Source organism: Pogona vitticeps, chromosome 12 (genome assembly GCF_051106095.1).
Source record: "Pogona vitticeps strain Pit_001003342236 chromosome 12, PviZW2.1, whole genome shotgun sequence".
Lineage (NCBI taxonomy): Eukaryota > Metazoa > Chordata > Lepidosauria > Squamata > Agamidae > Pogona > Pogona vitticeps.
In genome coordinates, this window is record NC_135794.1 from 11,149,835 (window position 1) to 11,168,115 (window position 18,281).

General features: G+C 38.8%; 1 protein-coding gene across 6 annotated transcripts in view; it reads left to right on the forward strand.

The window, feature by feature from the left end:
- SPG11 (SPG11 vesicle trafficking associated, spatacsin) overlaps positions 1–18,281 on the forward strand; it is a 104,679-nt gene that overhangs the window by 42,826 nt on the left and 43,572 nt on the right. For all 6 annotated transcript variants that reach the window (XR_013538846.1, XR_013538847.1, XR_012081498.2 and 3 more), the window contains 7 exons: positions 3,554–3,620; positions 9,247–9,412; positions 9,804–10,009; positions 10,263–10,371; positions 13,239–13,398; positions 14,064–14,327; positions 14,493–14,693. Coding sequence is in view for 3 of the 6 variants with exons in the window: in XM_072981618.2 (XP_072837719.2) it covers positions 3,554–3,620; positions 9,247–9,412; positions 9,804–10,009; positions 10,263–10,371; positions 13,239–13,398; positions 14,064–14,327; positions 14,493–14,693 (1,173 nt within the window). In the remaining 3 variants the exon portion in view is untranslated. The remainder of the gene's footprint in view (positions 1–3,553; positions 3,621–9,246; positions 9,413–9,803; positions 10,010–10,262; positions 10,372–13,238; positions 13,399–14,063; positions 14,328–14,492; positions 14,694–18,281) is intronic.

The window sequence follows — 18,281 nt, forward strand, 5'->3', positions numbered from 1 at the left end:
ATCCCCCACTAAAAATACAAACATCTACACCGCAGGCCAAGTAACACAGTCCAACTAATTATTCACTACTGGTGGTCTTTAAGCTCATTATTAATTGCAATTATAGCTCTGGGATAAAAACTATTGAGAAAACGTGTGGTCCGAGTCTTAATTGTTCTATATCTTCTGCCAGACGGCAACAGTTCAAAAAACTTATAAGCAGGATGGGAAGAGTCTCTCAGGAGGCTGTGTGACTTCCTTAGACAGCGGGATGTGAAGATGTCATCCAGGGTTGGTAGCTGGAGCTCGATGATATTCTGGGCAATTTTAATGGTTCTCTGTAGAGCTTTTTTGTCTGCTACAGAGCTACTCCCAAACCATGCCAGAATGCCATAGGTTAGGACACTCTCAATGGTGCTACGATAATATGACAGAAGTGAATGCTGAGATAAATTTAACTTGCCGAGCATTCTCAGGAAATACAGCCTCTTCTGTGCCTTCTTCATTAGCATGTTGGCTAATGAAGAATGATGACTAGAGAAGGGCTAATGTTGTCCTTGACTACAAAAAGGGCAAAAAAAGATGAACCTGGGAACTATAGACCAGTCAGCCTGACATCAATTCTAGGGAAAATTAGGTTCCAGTGAGACTGGTCAGGTTTCAGGAGGGCTCCTGAAACTGACCGAGACCACTTGGTTTCAACCCCCCAAAACCGGGGGGGGGGGGCAAGGACTTTCACTAGGAAAAGGAAAAGCCTGGAGCAGCAGAATCGACTGAGAAGGGAGAAGTACTGGTGGAAGCCTGGTTTTTCTTCTCTTTGAAGTCTCATCTGAGTGCAGAGACTGAAAGGGAGCCATTTTGGCACAAAGGTATGAAGATCCCTTGCAGGGTGTGGAGAAGTACAGATGGATTTTGGAAAATATTTTTGACCAGAACTTGAAGTAAGTTAAGATGTTTGTTTTACATATAGAACTGTTAAGGACCTAAATAATGAAGAGAGTGGATGTAATCTGTCACAGAAAGTGACTAGGTCTATATTTGATGAGACAGGTGAGCACTCCCCCCCCCCCTCCATTTGAGGGAGAAAAGGGAAAGAAGGAAAAAAGAAAAGAAAGTGGGGGAGAAATGACTTGATTTGTATTGCTGTAATAACTCTTGCTTTGGCAGGACAATATAACCATAAACTACTGAATTATAAATTTGATGGATTTAAATCTGTGAAGCAGCCAGAAACAGTCTTGGGAAAATATTTGAAAAGGAGGAAAAACCCTTTCCCATGCTAACTTATTGCTAATCACCCCATTGCTGGAGAGAAAGTGAATTGTAAATGTTATTCGCCTCAAGACACAAACTGCCCTTGTGTTTACCACTTGCTGGAAAGAGACCCAGATAATACCTGTAAAAAGACAGTAACTGCTTGTGGGGAAAGATTATATGAGAATATGGGTACAAAATATCGGTTATTACATTGATTTAGAGCAGTGGCAGAATAACAGAGTGGTCCTCACACGACCAGATAGGCGGATATAAATAAAATAAATAAATAAATATCAAACTTACAAAATTAGTAAGCTTTAAGATAAAAATAAAGAGATGGTCCAAGGAAATGGAAGATTAGTAACTATAGATATTCTGGAAAATCACTGTATTGTTTTCCTCTTTGTATGATTTCCCTTTTTAATGTAACTATAGAAGTGGATGTGAGAATACTCCTTCACTCTCTGGAATTTTACCCTTTCACACTCTTTTACATTGCCCCCCTATTTGTACCTCAACCCCTATCATTAGGGAAAATTAATTAAAAACTTGAAAATAAAAATATTGCAGGGAAAATTCTGGAACAGAATATAAAGCAGTCAGTATGCAAACACCTAGAAAACAAATCAGTAATAACTAGAAGCCAACATATATTTGTCCAGAGCAAATAACTGCCAAATTAATCTGATCTTTTTTTAATTAATGGTTAACCTCCCTCATAGACAGAAGGAATGCTAAAGACATTGTATATCTTGACTTTAGCAAAGCTTTTGATAAAGTGCCCCATGATATTCTGATTAGCAAGTGTAGGCTGAATAGAACAACTGTCAGGTGGATACACAGTTTGCTACAGAATTGTGCTCAGAGAGTGATTGTTAATGAGTCCTTCTCTAACTGGGAGGAGGTAACGAGTGGGGCATCGCAGGGCTCAGTCCTGAGCCCAGTGCTCTCCAATATATTTTTAATGACCTGGACCAGGGGATATAGGGAATGCTAATCAAATTTGCGGATTACCCAACATTGGGTGGTATAGCTAACAGAAACAAAATTCAAAATGATCTAGATAGGCTTGAGCCCTAGGCTGAAAACAACAGAATGAAATTTAACAGGGATAAATGCACACTACTGCACCTATGAAAAAGAAACTAAAAACACTGTTACAAGATAGGAGATACCTGCGTCAGCAGTACTACAGGTGAGCAGAATCTTGGAATCATTGTAGATCACAAGCTGAATATGAGCCAACAGCATGATGTGGCTACAAAAAAGGCAAATGCTATTTTAGGCTGCATCAACTTAAGTATGGTCTCCAAATTCTGTGAGGTGCTAGTCCCCCTCTATTCAGCACTACATTAGGCTTTATATTGAGTACTGTGCCCAGTTCTGGACACTGCCCTTCAGGAGGGATGCCAACAAATTGGAACAAGTTCAGAGGAGGGCAACAAGGATGATCAGGGGGCTGGAAAACAAGCCTTATGAGGAAAGACTGAAAGGACTGGGCATGTTTAGCCTTGAGAAAAGAAGACTGAGGGGAGATAAGTGAGCACTTTTCAAATACATGAAAAGCTGTCATACAGGGGAGAGGCAAGACCTCAATAATCCCAGAGTGCAGTAAATGCAACAATGGGCTCAAGTTACTAGAATCAGCTGAATATCTGGAAACACTTCCTGTTACAGCAGCAGCAATGGAATCAATTACCTCAAGAGGTGGTGAGTGCTCCAACACATGAGACATTCTAGAGAAGTTTAGACAACCACCTAGCAGATATCTTTTGTTTTCTGTTCCTTCACTGAGCAGGGGGTTGGATTCGATGACCTTATAGGCCCCTTCCAACGTCGAGATTCTATGATTGTATGAAAATTATAAGTTTTGTCTCCAGAAACAGAAGGGTGGGGCAGCAATTGGCCATTCTGGCCAGTTTTGAAAGCACATACTATTTCCCCTTCTTATGTTTCTCTGACTGCTCTGTGGATTTGATGCATATGAATTTAGATTAGAATTTTGTGGGAAGGATGCTTGATCCCAGAATATTTGGGCCAATGTATGTTTACAGCCACACATTGTATATTTACAGTCTAGTCGCACTGGCCACGTGACCACGGAAACTGTCTACGGACAAACGCTGGCTCTACGGCTTGGAGACGGGGAAAAGCACTGTGTCCTAGAGTTAGACACGACTGGACTAAATGTGAAGGGGAACCTTTACCTTTACCTATATTTACAACTGTACCTGTCTAGGAAGCCCTATGACATCTTGATTCTGTTTAATATTTTGTTGTGTTTTAAACAAATTCTAATTGCTTTCTAATTTTTCAGTCATTAGCTCCATTTGATCCCACTAAATTGTTTGGCTGGCATTCAACAAATACACTTGCTTTTCCTGGTAAGTACAGTCTGAATAATGCTAGAATTTCTGTGTATGTTATACAGTATCATTATATTTTCTGTGGAAGTGAATTTAAGTTGGTTGTTCTGGGTTTTTTGGGCTCTTTGGCCGTGTTCTGAAGGTTGTTCTTCCTGATGTTTCGCCAGTCTCTGTAGCCGGCATCTTCAGAGGACAGCAACCTATACTCTGGTCAGAATTTAAGTTGTTGACAATTTTGGATGAGCAGTCCATTTTTTGTGTTTAATGGGTCTAATAGGTTAGTCTTTTAAAGCAGTATTTGTTCCCACAGCCTCTGTTCCTTGACCCTGTAATCTGTTATGGCATTTGGTACTGGGAAATAACATTGTATTTATTGTGGGGCACCAGAGAAAAGGAAGGTACATTTAGCTAGGCCAGTTCTAGTTTCAGTTTGCTCATTTTTGGAATGTTCTCTCATGAGATTTCACACTGTAAGGTTGTGCTCAATGTAAGACAAGATATTCCATTCCTAAGGAACATAGTAATACTAGTTAATATGTATAAGTTGAATTGCCTTCTAAAAAACTAGTGAAATTCCTCTCTTACTAAAAACAATGGAATTTTTTCCTAGTGTTTAAAAAGTCAAGTAATTTTATTAGAAAAAAAGAAATAAGGTACTGAGAAAATGTAAGCTTTTCATACTTTAGAGAAAGATATGTGTGGTTGTTCCCTACTACTCACTCATGTAGGAAGGCAAAGCTCTCCACTTTCCATAGGTCATGCTCATCTGGTAGCTTTGCTTGTTGCAGTTCTCTGTCTTTAAAACAAGACAAAAAAAACCTCTTTTCCTTCACTCCTTCATCCTTCCCCCTGCAACCAACTGGATGAAATAGCAGAGCCAGATGAGGATGGCTTAGGTGTGTCCATAGCCTTGCTGTCATCCAGGGGATCTTGGCATAGAGAGAGCTGACAGTAGAAGTTATATTAACAGCAATTAAGAGAGGCATACAAGATGGTTCTTGCCTCCACTAGTTTTTCAACTGTCATACCCTGATTTGGATAACTGATCATCCCAGGAGACCCACACAAATTTACAGACCTTCCAAGTAGAGAGGACAGATTCTATGGTTCATCATAGCTGACATTATCACAGTAAAGGGTTAATACCAGAATGAAACCAAATAATCAGTGACAAGCTGTTTGTAAAACTCCTCTAGGTATCTCTTTATAAGTATTTTCATTGTTGCAGTAATTTCAGGCCACTCCATAACTTGTTAATTCTATACAAATTCCATTTATTTACATCATTTCTATGTTCCATAGTTAAAAGTAGCAAATCCTAAAATTATCAAAGACAGTCATAGAGCTATGAAGAAAAATCTGTAGGCACATATGCTTAAATCCAAGAGTCATGCAGATGTGCAAAAATAATAGGCATAAAATACTTCAAAATGCATAAAAACTGAACTTAAGTTTTGAACAAATACTAAAGTCAGAAAATACATCTCAGTTGTAAATTTGTATCTGTGCAAAATCCAGACAATAATTTTTGTCATGCTTGAATCAAAAATACCAAAACATTAAAACACAGGAGCTAATTGCGTATAAAAGCAGAAAATAAATCTCTAGAATACTTCGAAGTTCTTAAGAATAAAATTATAAAAAGCAAAAAGCCTTATAGTTTTCAGTGACAGGCACGAAAAAGTATTTAAATTTTTAAAAGTAAACATATACAAAATTAAAAGCATTACATAGCTCTAAGAATGTTATTGACACACATAAAAATATTTTCTCTAAAATAGAAAAATTCACCAGCCTTCCCAGCCAAAGTCTAAGGAGGTAACTTCATAATCTGATGCAGCGTAACCTCTTTGCCATGTTTAGTCCATATGCCAGTCATGAGTCCCATTCTCCATCTCATTCCTTTCTGTATCCTTTGAGATTTTACTTCTGTAAAAAGAAATCTCTTGTTTATATACCTTTTAATTTATTTAGTTTTAATTTTATTTAGTAAAAACATTATGACATGGGACTTTAGCTTTCCTATGGGTAAGCGATGCCCTGATGTAATGATCTACTATGTAAATGATGAACTGGGGTAACAATCAGCTAAATTAGCTGGGCGCTGTGGTAGCCCCCTGCATTGGAGTACAATTGGCCAGATATCATCTCCTGATACCATATTTGGATGGTACAATTTATTTATTTATTTATTTATTTATTTATTTATTTATTTATTTATTTATTTATTTATTTATTTGATTCATACCCCGCCTATCTGGCCCACCAGACCACTCTAGGCGGCTTCCAATTTAAAATCAGATAATAAAAACATAGACAAATACATAATAATCAAACAGCAACAGCAGTATAATAAGGAAGGAAAAGTAAGAGAGAAATCAAGAATTGGCTGGAGGGAAGGCCTGGATAAATAACCATGTTTTTAGTTGGGTTTTAAATACAGTGGTGCCTCGCACAACGATGTTAATTGGTTCCAAAAAAACACCGTTCTGTGAAACACCATTTCCCATAGGAATGCATTGAAAACCGGTTAATCCGTTCCAATTGGAACTGATTGCCGTCCTTAAGCAAAAATCCCCATAGGAAACATCGTTGAGGGAAACGCGGTTCCCCAATTGAAATGCATTGAAGCCGACTCAATGCATTTGAATGGGTTTGCAAAGTCCATTTTCGCTCCTGTAAAAGTGCCTTAAACTGTTTGAAAAGTGTTTTAAATGCTTGGCATTGTTAGCCCACCTCCTGAAACCTATGCAGACTTCATTTGGTGTTGTTCTGAGTTTTTGTTAATTTTTGGTGATTTTTTTGTTTTTTCTCTCATTGAAATGCATTGGACGGACAGTGGCTTTCAATGGAGAAAAGAAAAAATCACCAAAAATTAACAAAGACTCAGAACAACAGCAAATTAAGTTTGCATAGGTTTCAGGAGGTGGGCTAACGATTGCAAGCATTTAAAACACTTTTCAAACAGTTTAAGGCACTTTTACAGGAGCAAAAAGGGACATCGTTGTGCAAAAATTCCCCATAGGAAACATTGTTGTGTGAGGCGGCAAATTTTTCAGGAAAAGCCATTGTTGTGTGAATTTATCATTGTGTGAGTCACTTGTTGTGCGAGGCACCACTGTATAGTACAATTTACATGTTTCATTCATAAATACTACAGAATACTATGATGCATACTCCTCATTATTACCACACTGAATTAGGGCATTATTAATTATATATTATATATTATGAGGCTAAAGCCATATAAAACAAACAGCACTATTTCTTTTCTACTTGCTTATCAAGGAGCATTCATCTTTTTCTCCTTTTACACTGTTTATAAAATGTTTTTCTGTACAATATAGGACTATTCTCATTTGTTTAATACAGGTTCTGACATCTGTTTTGTGGTATTACTTTGTTAATTAGTATTTTAGGTAGACATAACTCAAGCAGCAAAATAAAGTGCAGCATTCTAATTTTTTCTCTGTCTTTGTTCACATAAAGTAAGCATTATATTGTTTACTTTTTTCTTCATGAAAGCTGGCACAAAAATGAATGAGTTACTTCTGCCTTCTCTTATCAGTGTTCCAAAATAACTGGCCATATTTTGGTTTTGTAATATAAACAATCTTCACAGAGCACTGTCCAATTGCAGATCCAGTTAATAGTTTGTTATCTTTTGTGTGTGTGTGTGTGTGTGTGTGTGTGTGTGTGTGTGTGTGTGTGTGTGTGTGTGTGTGTGTGTGTGTGTGTGTGTGTGTGTGTGTGTGTGTGTGTGTGTGTGAGAGAGAGAGAGAGAGAGAGAGAGAGAGAGAGAGAGAGAGAGAGAGAGAGAGAGAGAATAAAGGTTCTATCTGACTGACTGCTATCAGAACACTTCCTTATACCCTATGCTCTTCAAAAGGGGAGGATGAAGCACTTGGTTCTTCTGTTCCTGAGTTCTAACCAATAGGAATTACTTAGTGGATGAATTTCAACAAGAAATGCAAAAGAAAACAAAAGCAAAAAAGGACATTGTTGCACCTTAAAGACTGCCAATGTTTCTTCTAATTTTCCACCAGCACTAAGCAAAAGCCATACCTTACATGCACAAAGTTCTGGCTGCAAGCAGAACCAAATGAGTGGCAACTAATTGAGAATACATGGCACCAATACAGCACTGCACAGTTTAGAGGGAACATTGATAATTGCTGTGTTTTAATATAAGCTTTTGTGGAATATGTGCACTTGGGCACAGATAAAAGAATACAGAAACTACATGGTAAAACATTCATGCAAGGCTCATAAATAAGGGGAACTGAGAGATATTGACCATGTTTCAAAGGCAGCAAAAGCATTGCACATTGGATTTTAAGAAAGCCAGTTTTAATAAGCTCAGAACAATAAATAACAAAGTTGCATGGCAGATCATAACAAGAAAAAGAGTCCAAGAAGGATGGGAATTTTTTAAAATCAAAATTCCAAAGGTGCAATTACAAACAGTTCTAACAAGAAAAATAGACCAGTGTGTCTTCACAAAAAGCTCAGAGAGAACCTAAAAACAAAAAGGATGGGTACAGACTGCAGAGCATTGCAGGGATGGCATTAGAAAAGTAGATGCTGAGAATGCATTGAGGTTATCAAGAGATGCTAAAAACAATAGAAAAGCATTCTTCAGAACTTCCATTATTAATTTCTTAAAATCATGGAAGATGGATGAAATGCCAGAGGATTAGAGAATAGCTGATATTGTCCCTATCTTCAGAAAGGGCAAAAAGGAGGAACGTGGGAGACTAGAGACCAATTAGTCTGACATCTATCTGAGACAAAATTCTGGAGAAAATTATAAAGGGGCCAGTATGTAACACAATGATAAGCCAACATGGATTTATCAGGAACAAATCCTACTAAGCTAATCTTGTTCCATTTTATGACTGGGTAACCTTCCTGGTAGGTGGTGGGAGTGGTGTAGATGTGATATATTGTAACTTTAGCAAAGCTTTTGATAGGGTGCACCATGATATTCTGATTAGCAAGCTAACTAGGTGTGGGCTGGATAGCAGAAATGTCAGGATGGTCAGTAGTTGGTTACAGAATTATACTTAGAAAGTGTTTATCACTTGTTTCTTCTCACACTGGAAGAAGGTAACAAACAGGGTACCACAACATTAAGTCCTGGGCCTGATGCTCTTCAGTGTTTCTATTAGTTATTTGAATGAGGTGCAGGGAATGCTTATCTAATTTACAGATGAGTCAAAATTAGGTGGACTAGCTAATACCTTGGAAGACAAAAATAAAATTCAAGATGATCTTGGTAGGCTTGAGCATTGGGCTGAAAGCAACAGAATGAAATTTACTACTTATATTTAAAATATTTGTATCCCACCTTTCTCCTTAAAAAGGACCCAAGGCGGCTTACAAGAATTAAAAGACAGTATTTAAACTAACAATGAATATACAGTGCTAAAAGAGTCAAATGAATAGATACACTGAAATTGGATGGAGCTTACACAAAAGCTCAAAGTTGTCATGTTGTTCTTTCCATGGAGCTGATTCAGAAAAAGTATCAGTGGCCAAATGTGAAAATGAAAGAACAAGACAGAGAACTGTCCCCTGGAAGCCTATTGAGCCTGCTGCTTTTCAGTTTAATCACAATGTTGCTCTTCTCTTTTCTGTCTAGATGTTTTCAGTGATCTTCCTCACTTTTCACACTCCAGTGTTGTCAACAAATATGCAGAAATACAGCATCTTGACTTCTACTACTACTTGCATCACCAGCGACCCTCATTTGCCTTTGGGACTTTTTTAGTCCACCAGCTAGCAAAGAGCAAAAATCCAAAGCAGTTGTGAGTATTTAAAACAAGCAGAGATTTGGGGAACTTACCAATGATTCCAATGACACAAGCATAATTGTTGTGAAGTCACAAAATAAACATGACTGTTTTTTTCAGACAAATATTTCTTGTGTTATAGTAAGATACTGTTCATTGTTTGAACAATTTGTTAGGTGGTTTTTAAGGAGTTATCCTAAATGGCTGATATCAATATTTTTAAAAAGAAAAGAAAAAAATGAAGTACCATAAGCGAAGACTGAGAGAAGAATGATTTGGGCCCAGATTTTTTCTTTGTATCCATGTGATTACATTGATTTTGATATCAGATACTTACTGAATTCTTAAACCCCAATCTCTATTATGTGAAATGCTTTAGGCTAATTGCTGCTTCTTTCTATTTTAGGATTCAGCAAGCAGGCAATGGAGCCTATTTTTTGGCTCTCTCTTTCTTTTACGTGCCTTCTATTGCGGCAGCCTGTGTCTGCTTTTTGGAATTGCTGGGCTTTGATAGTCTGAAGCTCCGGGTGGATATCAAAGCAGCAAATATAATTTTGAGCTTCATGTCTAGAAGAGATGAGCCTCAGCATAACTCCATCAGGCAGTCGTTGGGTAGTTATTCTTTCTACTTGTTTTTTATAGTTGTGTATCTTGTTTTTATATTGGGAGGGTTTCACCTATTATTGGAAGGGTTGGTGCATAAGAAATTCTGTTCTTATTGTTATATGAAACCTTTGCAGAAGATCCACAGTGATGTCATAAAGCTATGTGTAATCATCTTTCTGTGTCAAACTTTTAACAGTGTTGCTTATCAACGTGAAGCTATTGCAATAGAACAATGCCCCCTTGTCTGTTTTCTTTTCAGTTGATAAGTTAACAGAACTAGCTAATGGAGAAAAGACAGCGGCAGCAGAGCTTCTTGTGTGCTTGGAGGAAGCAGTTTGGGAGAAAATTGAGCATCAAGGGATAAAGAAGTAAGTTAACAATTTGAGTTTGCTCTGTCTGATCACCAGAAAGGTAAAGTCTTAAATTACAGAATCATAGAATAATTGAATTGAAAGGGGCCTATAAGGCCATCAACTCCAACCTCTTTCTTCATGCAGGAATCCAAATCAAAACAGATCTGACAGATGGTTGTCCAATTTTATCTTGAATGCCTCCAGCATTGGAGCGCTCACCACCTCCTGAGATAATAGCCATACTGCTCTAATAGTTAAGAAATTTTTTCCTGATATTTAGCCTAAATCTGGCTTGAGCCCATTATTACATGTCCTTCACTCTGGGGTGATCGAAGTCATATCCTGTAGATCAGACCTGGGCAAAGTGCAGCCTGAGGGCCACATACGGCCCGCGGACAGTTTTGAACATCAAAAACATTTATAGCTTTTTGTCTAAAGTTGGTCAGTTGGTTATCTTTAACATACTGCAAAAAACCTCTTTAGTATTTGTGAAGATTAACAAGTTTAAAATAAAAAGATAACATCACTGTTTCAATTTATTTTAAGTAAAGTTGGTTCGGCTCCCCGAACATAGTTCAGATTTTTCATGTGGCCCCCCCCATAGAAATTAATTGCCCACCCCTGCTGTAGATTGAATATTTCCTCTTTTTCCTGGGTTTAGTCAGTTAACTTAGTACATTCAGCCGTAACAATTGCTTACACAGTGTGGCATAGTAATAGAGCTCTAACTGAACAGCAATATGCTCAGTTAAATTTATTAGAATGCCGAAGCTGGCTTATTGAGATTCATGCTAATAAAATCTAGTGCCCCTTCTTGAAATCTCTTTTCTCTAAGTAGATGAACTATTTTTATGATAAAGTAATGTTAAGGTATCAGGAGCATGGCCAGTCCTTTTAAGCCGAGAACATACTATTTAAGATGTTATAAGGATATGTTTGGTACTAAAGTAATTTCTTAATTGTGCAAGGCATTATCCTTTATTTCACTGGTGTCATTTGGCAAGATGCAGCTTCTTTCGTATTCGTCTTCTTCTGGAAAGGTGAAGTTGTTTCACATTTTTCTGACATGATGGCTATAAAAACATGGCTTAGACCTTGTGTTGTGGTTGAATATCTCTTTGCCTTCCTTGAATCATAAAGGAGCTGTTGTCTCAGTAAATATGTTGTCCAGTATATTGTCCCTGAATTTGTGCATCTCACAAAAAAGAGCTTTCTGCATGAAGTTAGTAATGAAATATATCTACTTAGATTTCAGCCATCATGGGAAATGGTACTTACCAACATATTTTGGTATCTGAGACACAGGAAAAGATGGTGTTCTTTTCCTTTTTTACATATAGATGGTGACCAGACTAGCAGTTAAATCTTTTTCAGTCCTGGTGTTGAGACCGTATCTTCCATCATACATTGAGGGCGACAGGCTGCCTTGGAGTATAAGGCAGGTCACATTGTACACATACTTAGGGTCATCGTTCTCTTGCTCCCTGCCCCCAGTATCTGTTGCATCGCTTTACCAAACAGAAAAGCACTTCAGTGCTTTAAGTGCTTTAAGAACCAAATAGAAGGCTTGGCACTGGTACTTATATGATTAATATTACAATGTGAGCATGTCCACCTGAGTCAGTTTGTACATCTTTCATTCAGAAACACAGGTAAATTTCAATGATTCTCTGCACATGTCCCTGTGAGGTCTAGGGAAATACAGAGGAAGGCACCAAAGAGTAGGGTCCTCAACACTGAATTAATTTTTTAACAAATACTGCAGATCAGATAAACAACACTTCATCCACCAAGCCTTTGCATTCAGATTCTGCCTGCTCATAGCAGTTTTCTCCTAAAAGACAGTTTTCAGAACACAGAACAACCTTGGTTTTTTTGTCTTGGTTTAAATGGGACTACATGTGCTTTTTGTGAATGGACTCAAAGGTCCTTTGGCATAGCTAGTGATACAGTACCTCAAAGACAGGCCTACAGACACACAGGGACACACCTACCAAATACAGGAACTACCTGCTATAGCAAACTGAAAGATTGATCCATGATTTGGGAATTTGTAGTTCCATGGTAGAAAGTCACTCTTGAGGGAAGGCAGATGTTAATGTTAAAGCTCTCTCAGATTGCACTGAAGGAATATTCCACTGGAGAGTGAGCTGCTGTACAGAACTGTGTTCTTGAAACTGTTTGTGACATCAAATTGTGGAAGATACGTATCTCCAGATAAAGTTTTAGATCAGGTTTTTTATTTAAAATAATTACTACAGGCATATGCAGAATGAAAAAGAACAGTGTGTAAGTTTTTCAAAGCATCACGGATTGTAAATTTTTTTATAACTATTCATCTCTGTATGCACATGTAGCTTGTTTATAGAAAAAGGTAAAGACCATTCTTAATCAAGCAGTTTTTGCTAGCTTCTGTGATTTCTGCATCTTGGCTCTTCAAAGACCTTCAACTTCCTGGATCCCAATTCTCTCTCTCTCTCTCTCTCTCTCTCTCTCTCAATATACTGTTACAGCTGAAAGGGATTAATTCCATTTTTCTTCTTCACCTTCAGTTCAGGTTGATTGTTTAAGACATTAGAATTGAAGTTATTTCTCAAGGCTTCCCAAAGCGTGGTCTCTTTTGTTTTTAGTCTAAAAAATCCCTGCCATCTTCTTTTTGCAAAGATTTTATGTTTGGGTACCTCTTCAGGCAAATGTTTTTTCAGCATCACTTGTCTGGCTTCTTTTCCCCTACATTCAGTTATGTCAGAAGAGAGGATAAAGATGCTCCCCAAGGCAGAAAGGGGGGGGTATGGCAATTTTTTGTATGTGTATTGTTGCTTCTGCTGGAAAAGTTTGCTAGTTGTGTATGAAATGTTTATATGAATGACCTTTCTTCATAGGTCATCAAGTGATGCAAGAAAGCAGTGGTCTTTGGTAGTTCACTTTTGCAGGCTTCACAACATAAAGCTGAGCATGTCATATCTGAAAATGTGTGCTAGAGCCAATGAATGGCTGCAATTTATCACTGTAGCTGAAATGTACAGCTACCAGCCAGCTGAGGTAAGATGGCAGAGGTGATAAATATAGGTTTTCATTTTTATTTATTTTCTGCTGTCTGTAGAAGGTATTCCTTTTCACAGAAAATAGTATGTATTTGAACAATAGTTCCTTAATATTTTTTTTGGGGGGGGGAGAGATCAATAGTAATGAATATAAGTATATTCACTCATGCTGCAAAAAGATTGAAACAAATCTATATGGATTAATTTGGTAAAGAGGAGCAGCACCAGGTTGCTCATGCTGTCATTCCTTAAAGTAAAAGTCATGGGCTGGGTCCACATTTTCCTTCTACAGAAAGGGCTTGTTTTGTAGAAAGTTCCTCTGCCCTTCTCTCTCTGCTATAGCTCAACCTTTTCTGGTGAGTTCTTTGTGCCATGTGTTGGATTTTCAAAAGGCTGGAAGAACTTCTTTGGACATGAAGGAATAGGGAGGTCTCTTTGAGGTAGTCTAGTTATACACACATAGATATAAGCTCTGTTATTGTTTTTTTAATTATTAGGTTGCTTGGTTTTGTCAGTTGTGTTTCTTTTTTTTGTTTGGCATGTTATACTTTCTCCCTCAACCTCACCAGGATCATTGACGATTTGTGGGTGAAGAGTTCTGTGGAACTGTTGAGTATGTGTGTATGAGAATACTTACTTTGCGGTTTTTTTCACTTATTTCAGATCAACCTCATCTTCCAAGACTTCCCTCATCCTTTGCAGGATCACTTGAGGCTGGCTTTTCAAATTTTCCAGGCTCCAGACACTCGTTTGGAAGACCAGTGTAGCAGCCCTCACCTGCTGGGATGTGAGCATAGGCAGAGCATGAATAATTTGTTCCATATTCTGCTTCAGTGTCAGCATCACCCACATCCTTGGCGTTACCTTCTGGGTGAAACAGTCAAGCACCATGCTCCAGTTCTGAGTATTCTGGCTGCATGCTTTCAGGTACACATTCTATAACATTAAAAAGGCTGTGCAGTCACTGTCTGAAGATAAGGGTGAGCTATACCTTTATCATATGATTGAGCTGTCACAAGCTTTATTTGAAAAAAAAAATCCTCATTTTTTTCTGTCATCCTTCCTCTGTGTCTATACTCATGCATTTGGCAGGATGCACACATTATCCATTGTCTCTGTGTTTGGATAATAACTTCCTTGGATAGCTTCACCACTGCTGAAGTGACAAACCACATTGAAGACTCACTTGAAACCCACGAGTGGAATCTTCAGGATTTGGCGACCTTCTGGCAGATGCTTCTAAGGAGGCAGAAAAACAGAACACTTCTTTACGGCTTTCAGTTGTTTCTGAAGGTAATTGTATCCTATTTGAATTTAAACTCAGTTAGCTGGCTGTTGATGGTGCATTGGAAACTTTTCCTGAATGTAGATCCTATATATTTCAGTAGGCCTTTTTTTGTGTTTCTTTGTATTATTCTAAAATTCCTTTGAAGTGAAACTGAGTATTATCCAATGTAGTTTCTGTGTATCAAGCACATGGATTTTGTGCCTGCACAAACATCTTGTCTGGGTCCTTTCTGGCACTAAATCAGGTGTAAATCCCTCCTCTCCCCAACTGTGCATATTCCTAAGACATATTTCCACTCACTTCGTTTTTGACTGTCATGATGATATCACCATGGATGCTATCTGTTTTTCTGTGCAGAATTAATCTGCACAGAATTAATCTGTGCAGAATTAATCTGCTTTCATTTTTCCTTCTTGTTTATTTGATTTGGATTTGGTTGTAAGCTGTTTCCTCTGGACAACCATCCCCTTTGCATCTAGGGCAAGGTACTGTACACTTAAATTTGTAAAACCTACAAATTTGTAAAAGGCTTCTACAAAGGAGGTTGGGCACAATTAAACCTTTCATCTGTAGACATGTAAGGCATCAAATTCATCAGTGAATGACTCTTTTTTTTTTCCATATGTTCCACTGCCATCAGATACATGTCTCCCATCCTCCACGGCCCATCTAACTGGTGGACAATCCAGTGATGCTCCATCAGCTTCCTTACATTGGGGGCTAACTGTCCCTGCTGTCTTTTTGCACCCACCCACCCCTGCTTCAGTTAGTCTTGACATCCATCGTATCTTCGGTATAGACATCTTCAGTACTGTTTTCTAGGCTTATTTCTAAATCCTATATCAGGATGCTTGATTGATCTGAAATCTACGAAGATATCAAAGACACCTATGTTGGAACCAAAGAAGAAGAACCTCCAATAGCTCCACCACTACATCTTAATACCTTCATGACAGCAGCCCTTTCCTCATTTGAGTAATGATTTGTTATGCTGTGGACATGCTGGCATAGAAAAGGTTCGGATATGTTATCTACATCAGAAAGTGAAATGAGAGGTCTGGAGCCCGTGGTTAGATGGCTTAGATCTCTAGCTCAATTGTCAGCTAATTCCATGTGTTAATTCTAGGCTTTCTGTGACTCTTGGTGTTCAACGATTCAGTTCTTCCAGATAGTAAAGCTGGAGTTCTTAATTTTTGTTTGTAAATTCCACATTTTCTTCCTCATATCTAGTTTACTCTATTGCTTCTTTGCAGTCTTGGGCTGTGGGTCAATGAGAGAAAACCATGTCTATCTCCATCCCAGCTTATTCTGTATATTGGTGTCATATTGGATGCTTGCTTCAAAAAAGCCATCCTTCCCACCAACAAAGCCACACATCTAGCAGCCAAGGTGGCACAACACACAATGTCTTCAGTACTCATAATTCAAAGACACCGAGGCTTTATGGCCTATATTGCTGCAGTGACCCCCTTCTGGATGATTGCACATGCATACCTCTGAGGAGGTTCCTCTGAAGACTCAGTCCTCCATTACATCACAACATTCACCTCCTGATCTTGCTGTCAGAATTTTGATACAGTCTACTTTGGTGGAGGTCTACTCCCAATGTTAGACAGGGCCTGTCTTTTCATTGCCCACATCTATTGTCACCATAAATGCATCAGACACTTATTGTGGGGATTCAAGTTTGCTGGTCCCCCTGGGAATGCAGGTATCACTTCAGTGCTTTAAGAACTCCTGCACTTAATTCTAAGAGGAAGAAGGGTCCAAGCAGCAGCACACAACATGACTGCCATTCATTATATACAGGGTAGCACACGTCATCTGTTCTGCTCTACCTGACTCTGCTTTTGGTTTTGGTGTCATTGGTACACTATCTTTCCCTCAGCATTGTGCAGATACACCTCAGCAGAACATTCTGCACCCATGCTATAGAAGCAGCAATATCATTTTTGACACCTTATGTCCATCTCTGGCACCACCAGATCTCCACCAACAAATGGGTGCTAGCTATCATTAAAAATGGGCATGTGATTGAGTTCCTCTGTCTGCCACTGATGGGCATCTATGCCCCTTCTCAGTTCCTAAAAGAGGAGAACCTGGCTCTCCTGGAAAATAACGCTGTCAAATGTGCTCACCCTCAGCTCAGTCATGATGGATTCTTTTCCCACGATTTCACAGTGCCCAAGAAATGTGGAGGCCTTTGCCCCATTTTGGATCTCAGAGCAGTCAATCACTTCATTCACACTAAAAAGTTTTGGATGGTGACCCTATACCTCCTTTTACAAAGAGGGGTCTGGCTTGCCATGATAGACCTAAAGGATTCCTATTTTTCATATCTCAGTCTGACTGGACCTCCATTTTGCTCTAAGGCATTCAGTTTTCCAGTTCAGGGCACTTCCTATTGTTAGTTAAATGCCTGGTCAATACCATTACACATTGTTATCAGCTCACTAAGATGCCCTTTCCTAAATATGTCAAAGTTCACTCAGCAAGAGCTGTGTCCTCAGCTATGTTTTTAAGGACATCAGCCTTCAAGACATTTGCAATGCTGCTACCTGGGCTCAGCTTTTGACATTCATCAGGCATTATCGGCTATACATGAGAGACAAGATGTGTCCTTCTTTGGGCAGAACTGTGCTCTCTTCAGTTCTTCTGTGATTTCCCACCATCTGGTCAGTGAGCTTGCTACTCACTTGTATGTGTGAATCATGGAGACTGCAAAGAAGAAGAACATGTTGCTTACCAGTAACTGGTTCTTTGAGTTGTTATCCATGAATTCACACAACCCACCCTCCTCCCTTCAATCATACTCACCTTCCATGTGCACCATGAGGGGGGGTTTCTAATGGCCTACTTTACTAAGTACTAGAATGTTCCGAGAGCAACTTCATGCAGGCACAAAAGCAACCTTTATGTGTGAATTCATGGATGACTGCTTGAAGAACCTGCTGTTTCAGATCTGACTTGCTGTACTTAACCTTCCATGCAGACAAGGTAGTTCTTTGTCAAATATTTCCCTTTTACCAAAGGTGGTTTCCTCTTTCCACCATAATCAGGAAGTTGTGCGACGCGTGTTCTTCACTCTGGATGTGAGGTGGTTCTTGCTTTCTGTACATCAAGAATTGCACTTTTCTGCACTTTGTCTATTTTGGTGGTTTGAGGAAGGATTTGCCTATCTCATTGCAATACTTCCCTCTCCCCACGGGGTCACTGGGTTTATTTTACTGGTGTATGAACTTACACAAGTGCCTCTATGTGATTCTACCAGACCTGTCACTTATTTGGCAGTGGCTCTTTAATGTGTCCTGCTGGAGGATATTGGCAATGTGGGCACAATCATCCATCTTTATCAAGAATTATGGTCGTGATCTTTGCAAAAGAAAGAACATCAGATTTGGGAGAGCTATTCTTTCTACAGTGCTCCCAGCTGTTGCACTGCAACATTTTACCAAATGGGCTGTGGACACAATCATACTTTGCTACCAGCTGGCCTGTACTCCTCTGACAAAAACCGTTAGGATGCACAGTGGTCCACTGCCACATGGATAGTGTTCCTGAGGATAGTGCTGCTCCCTGTCATCTGCAAGGCC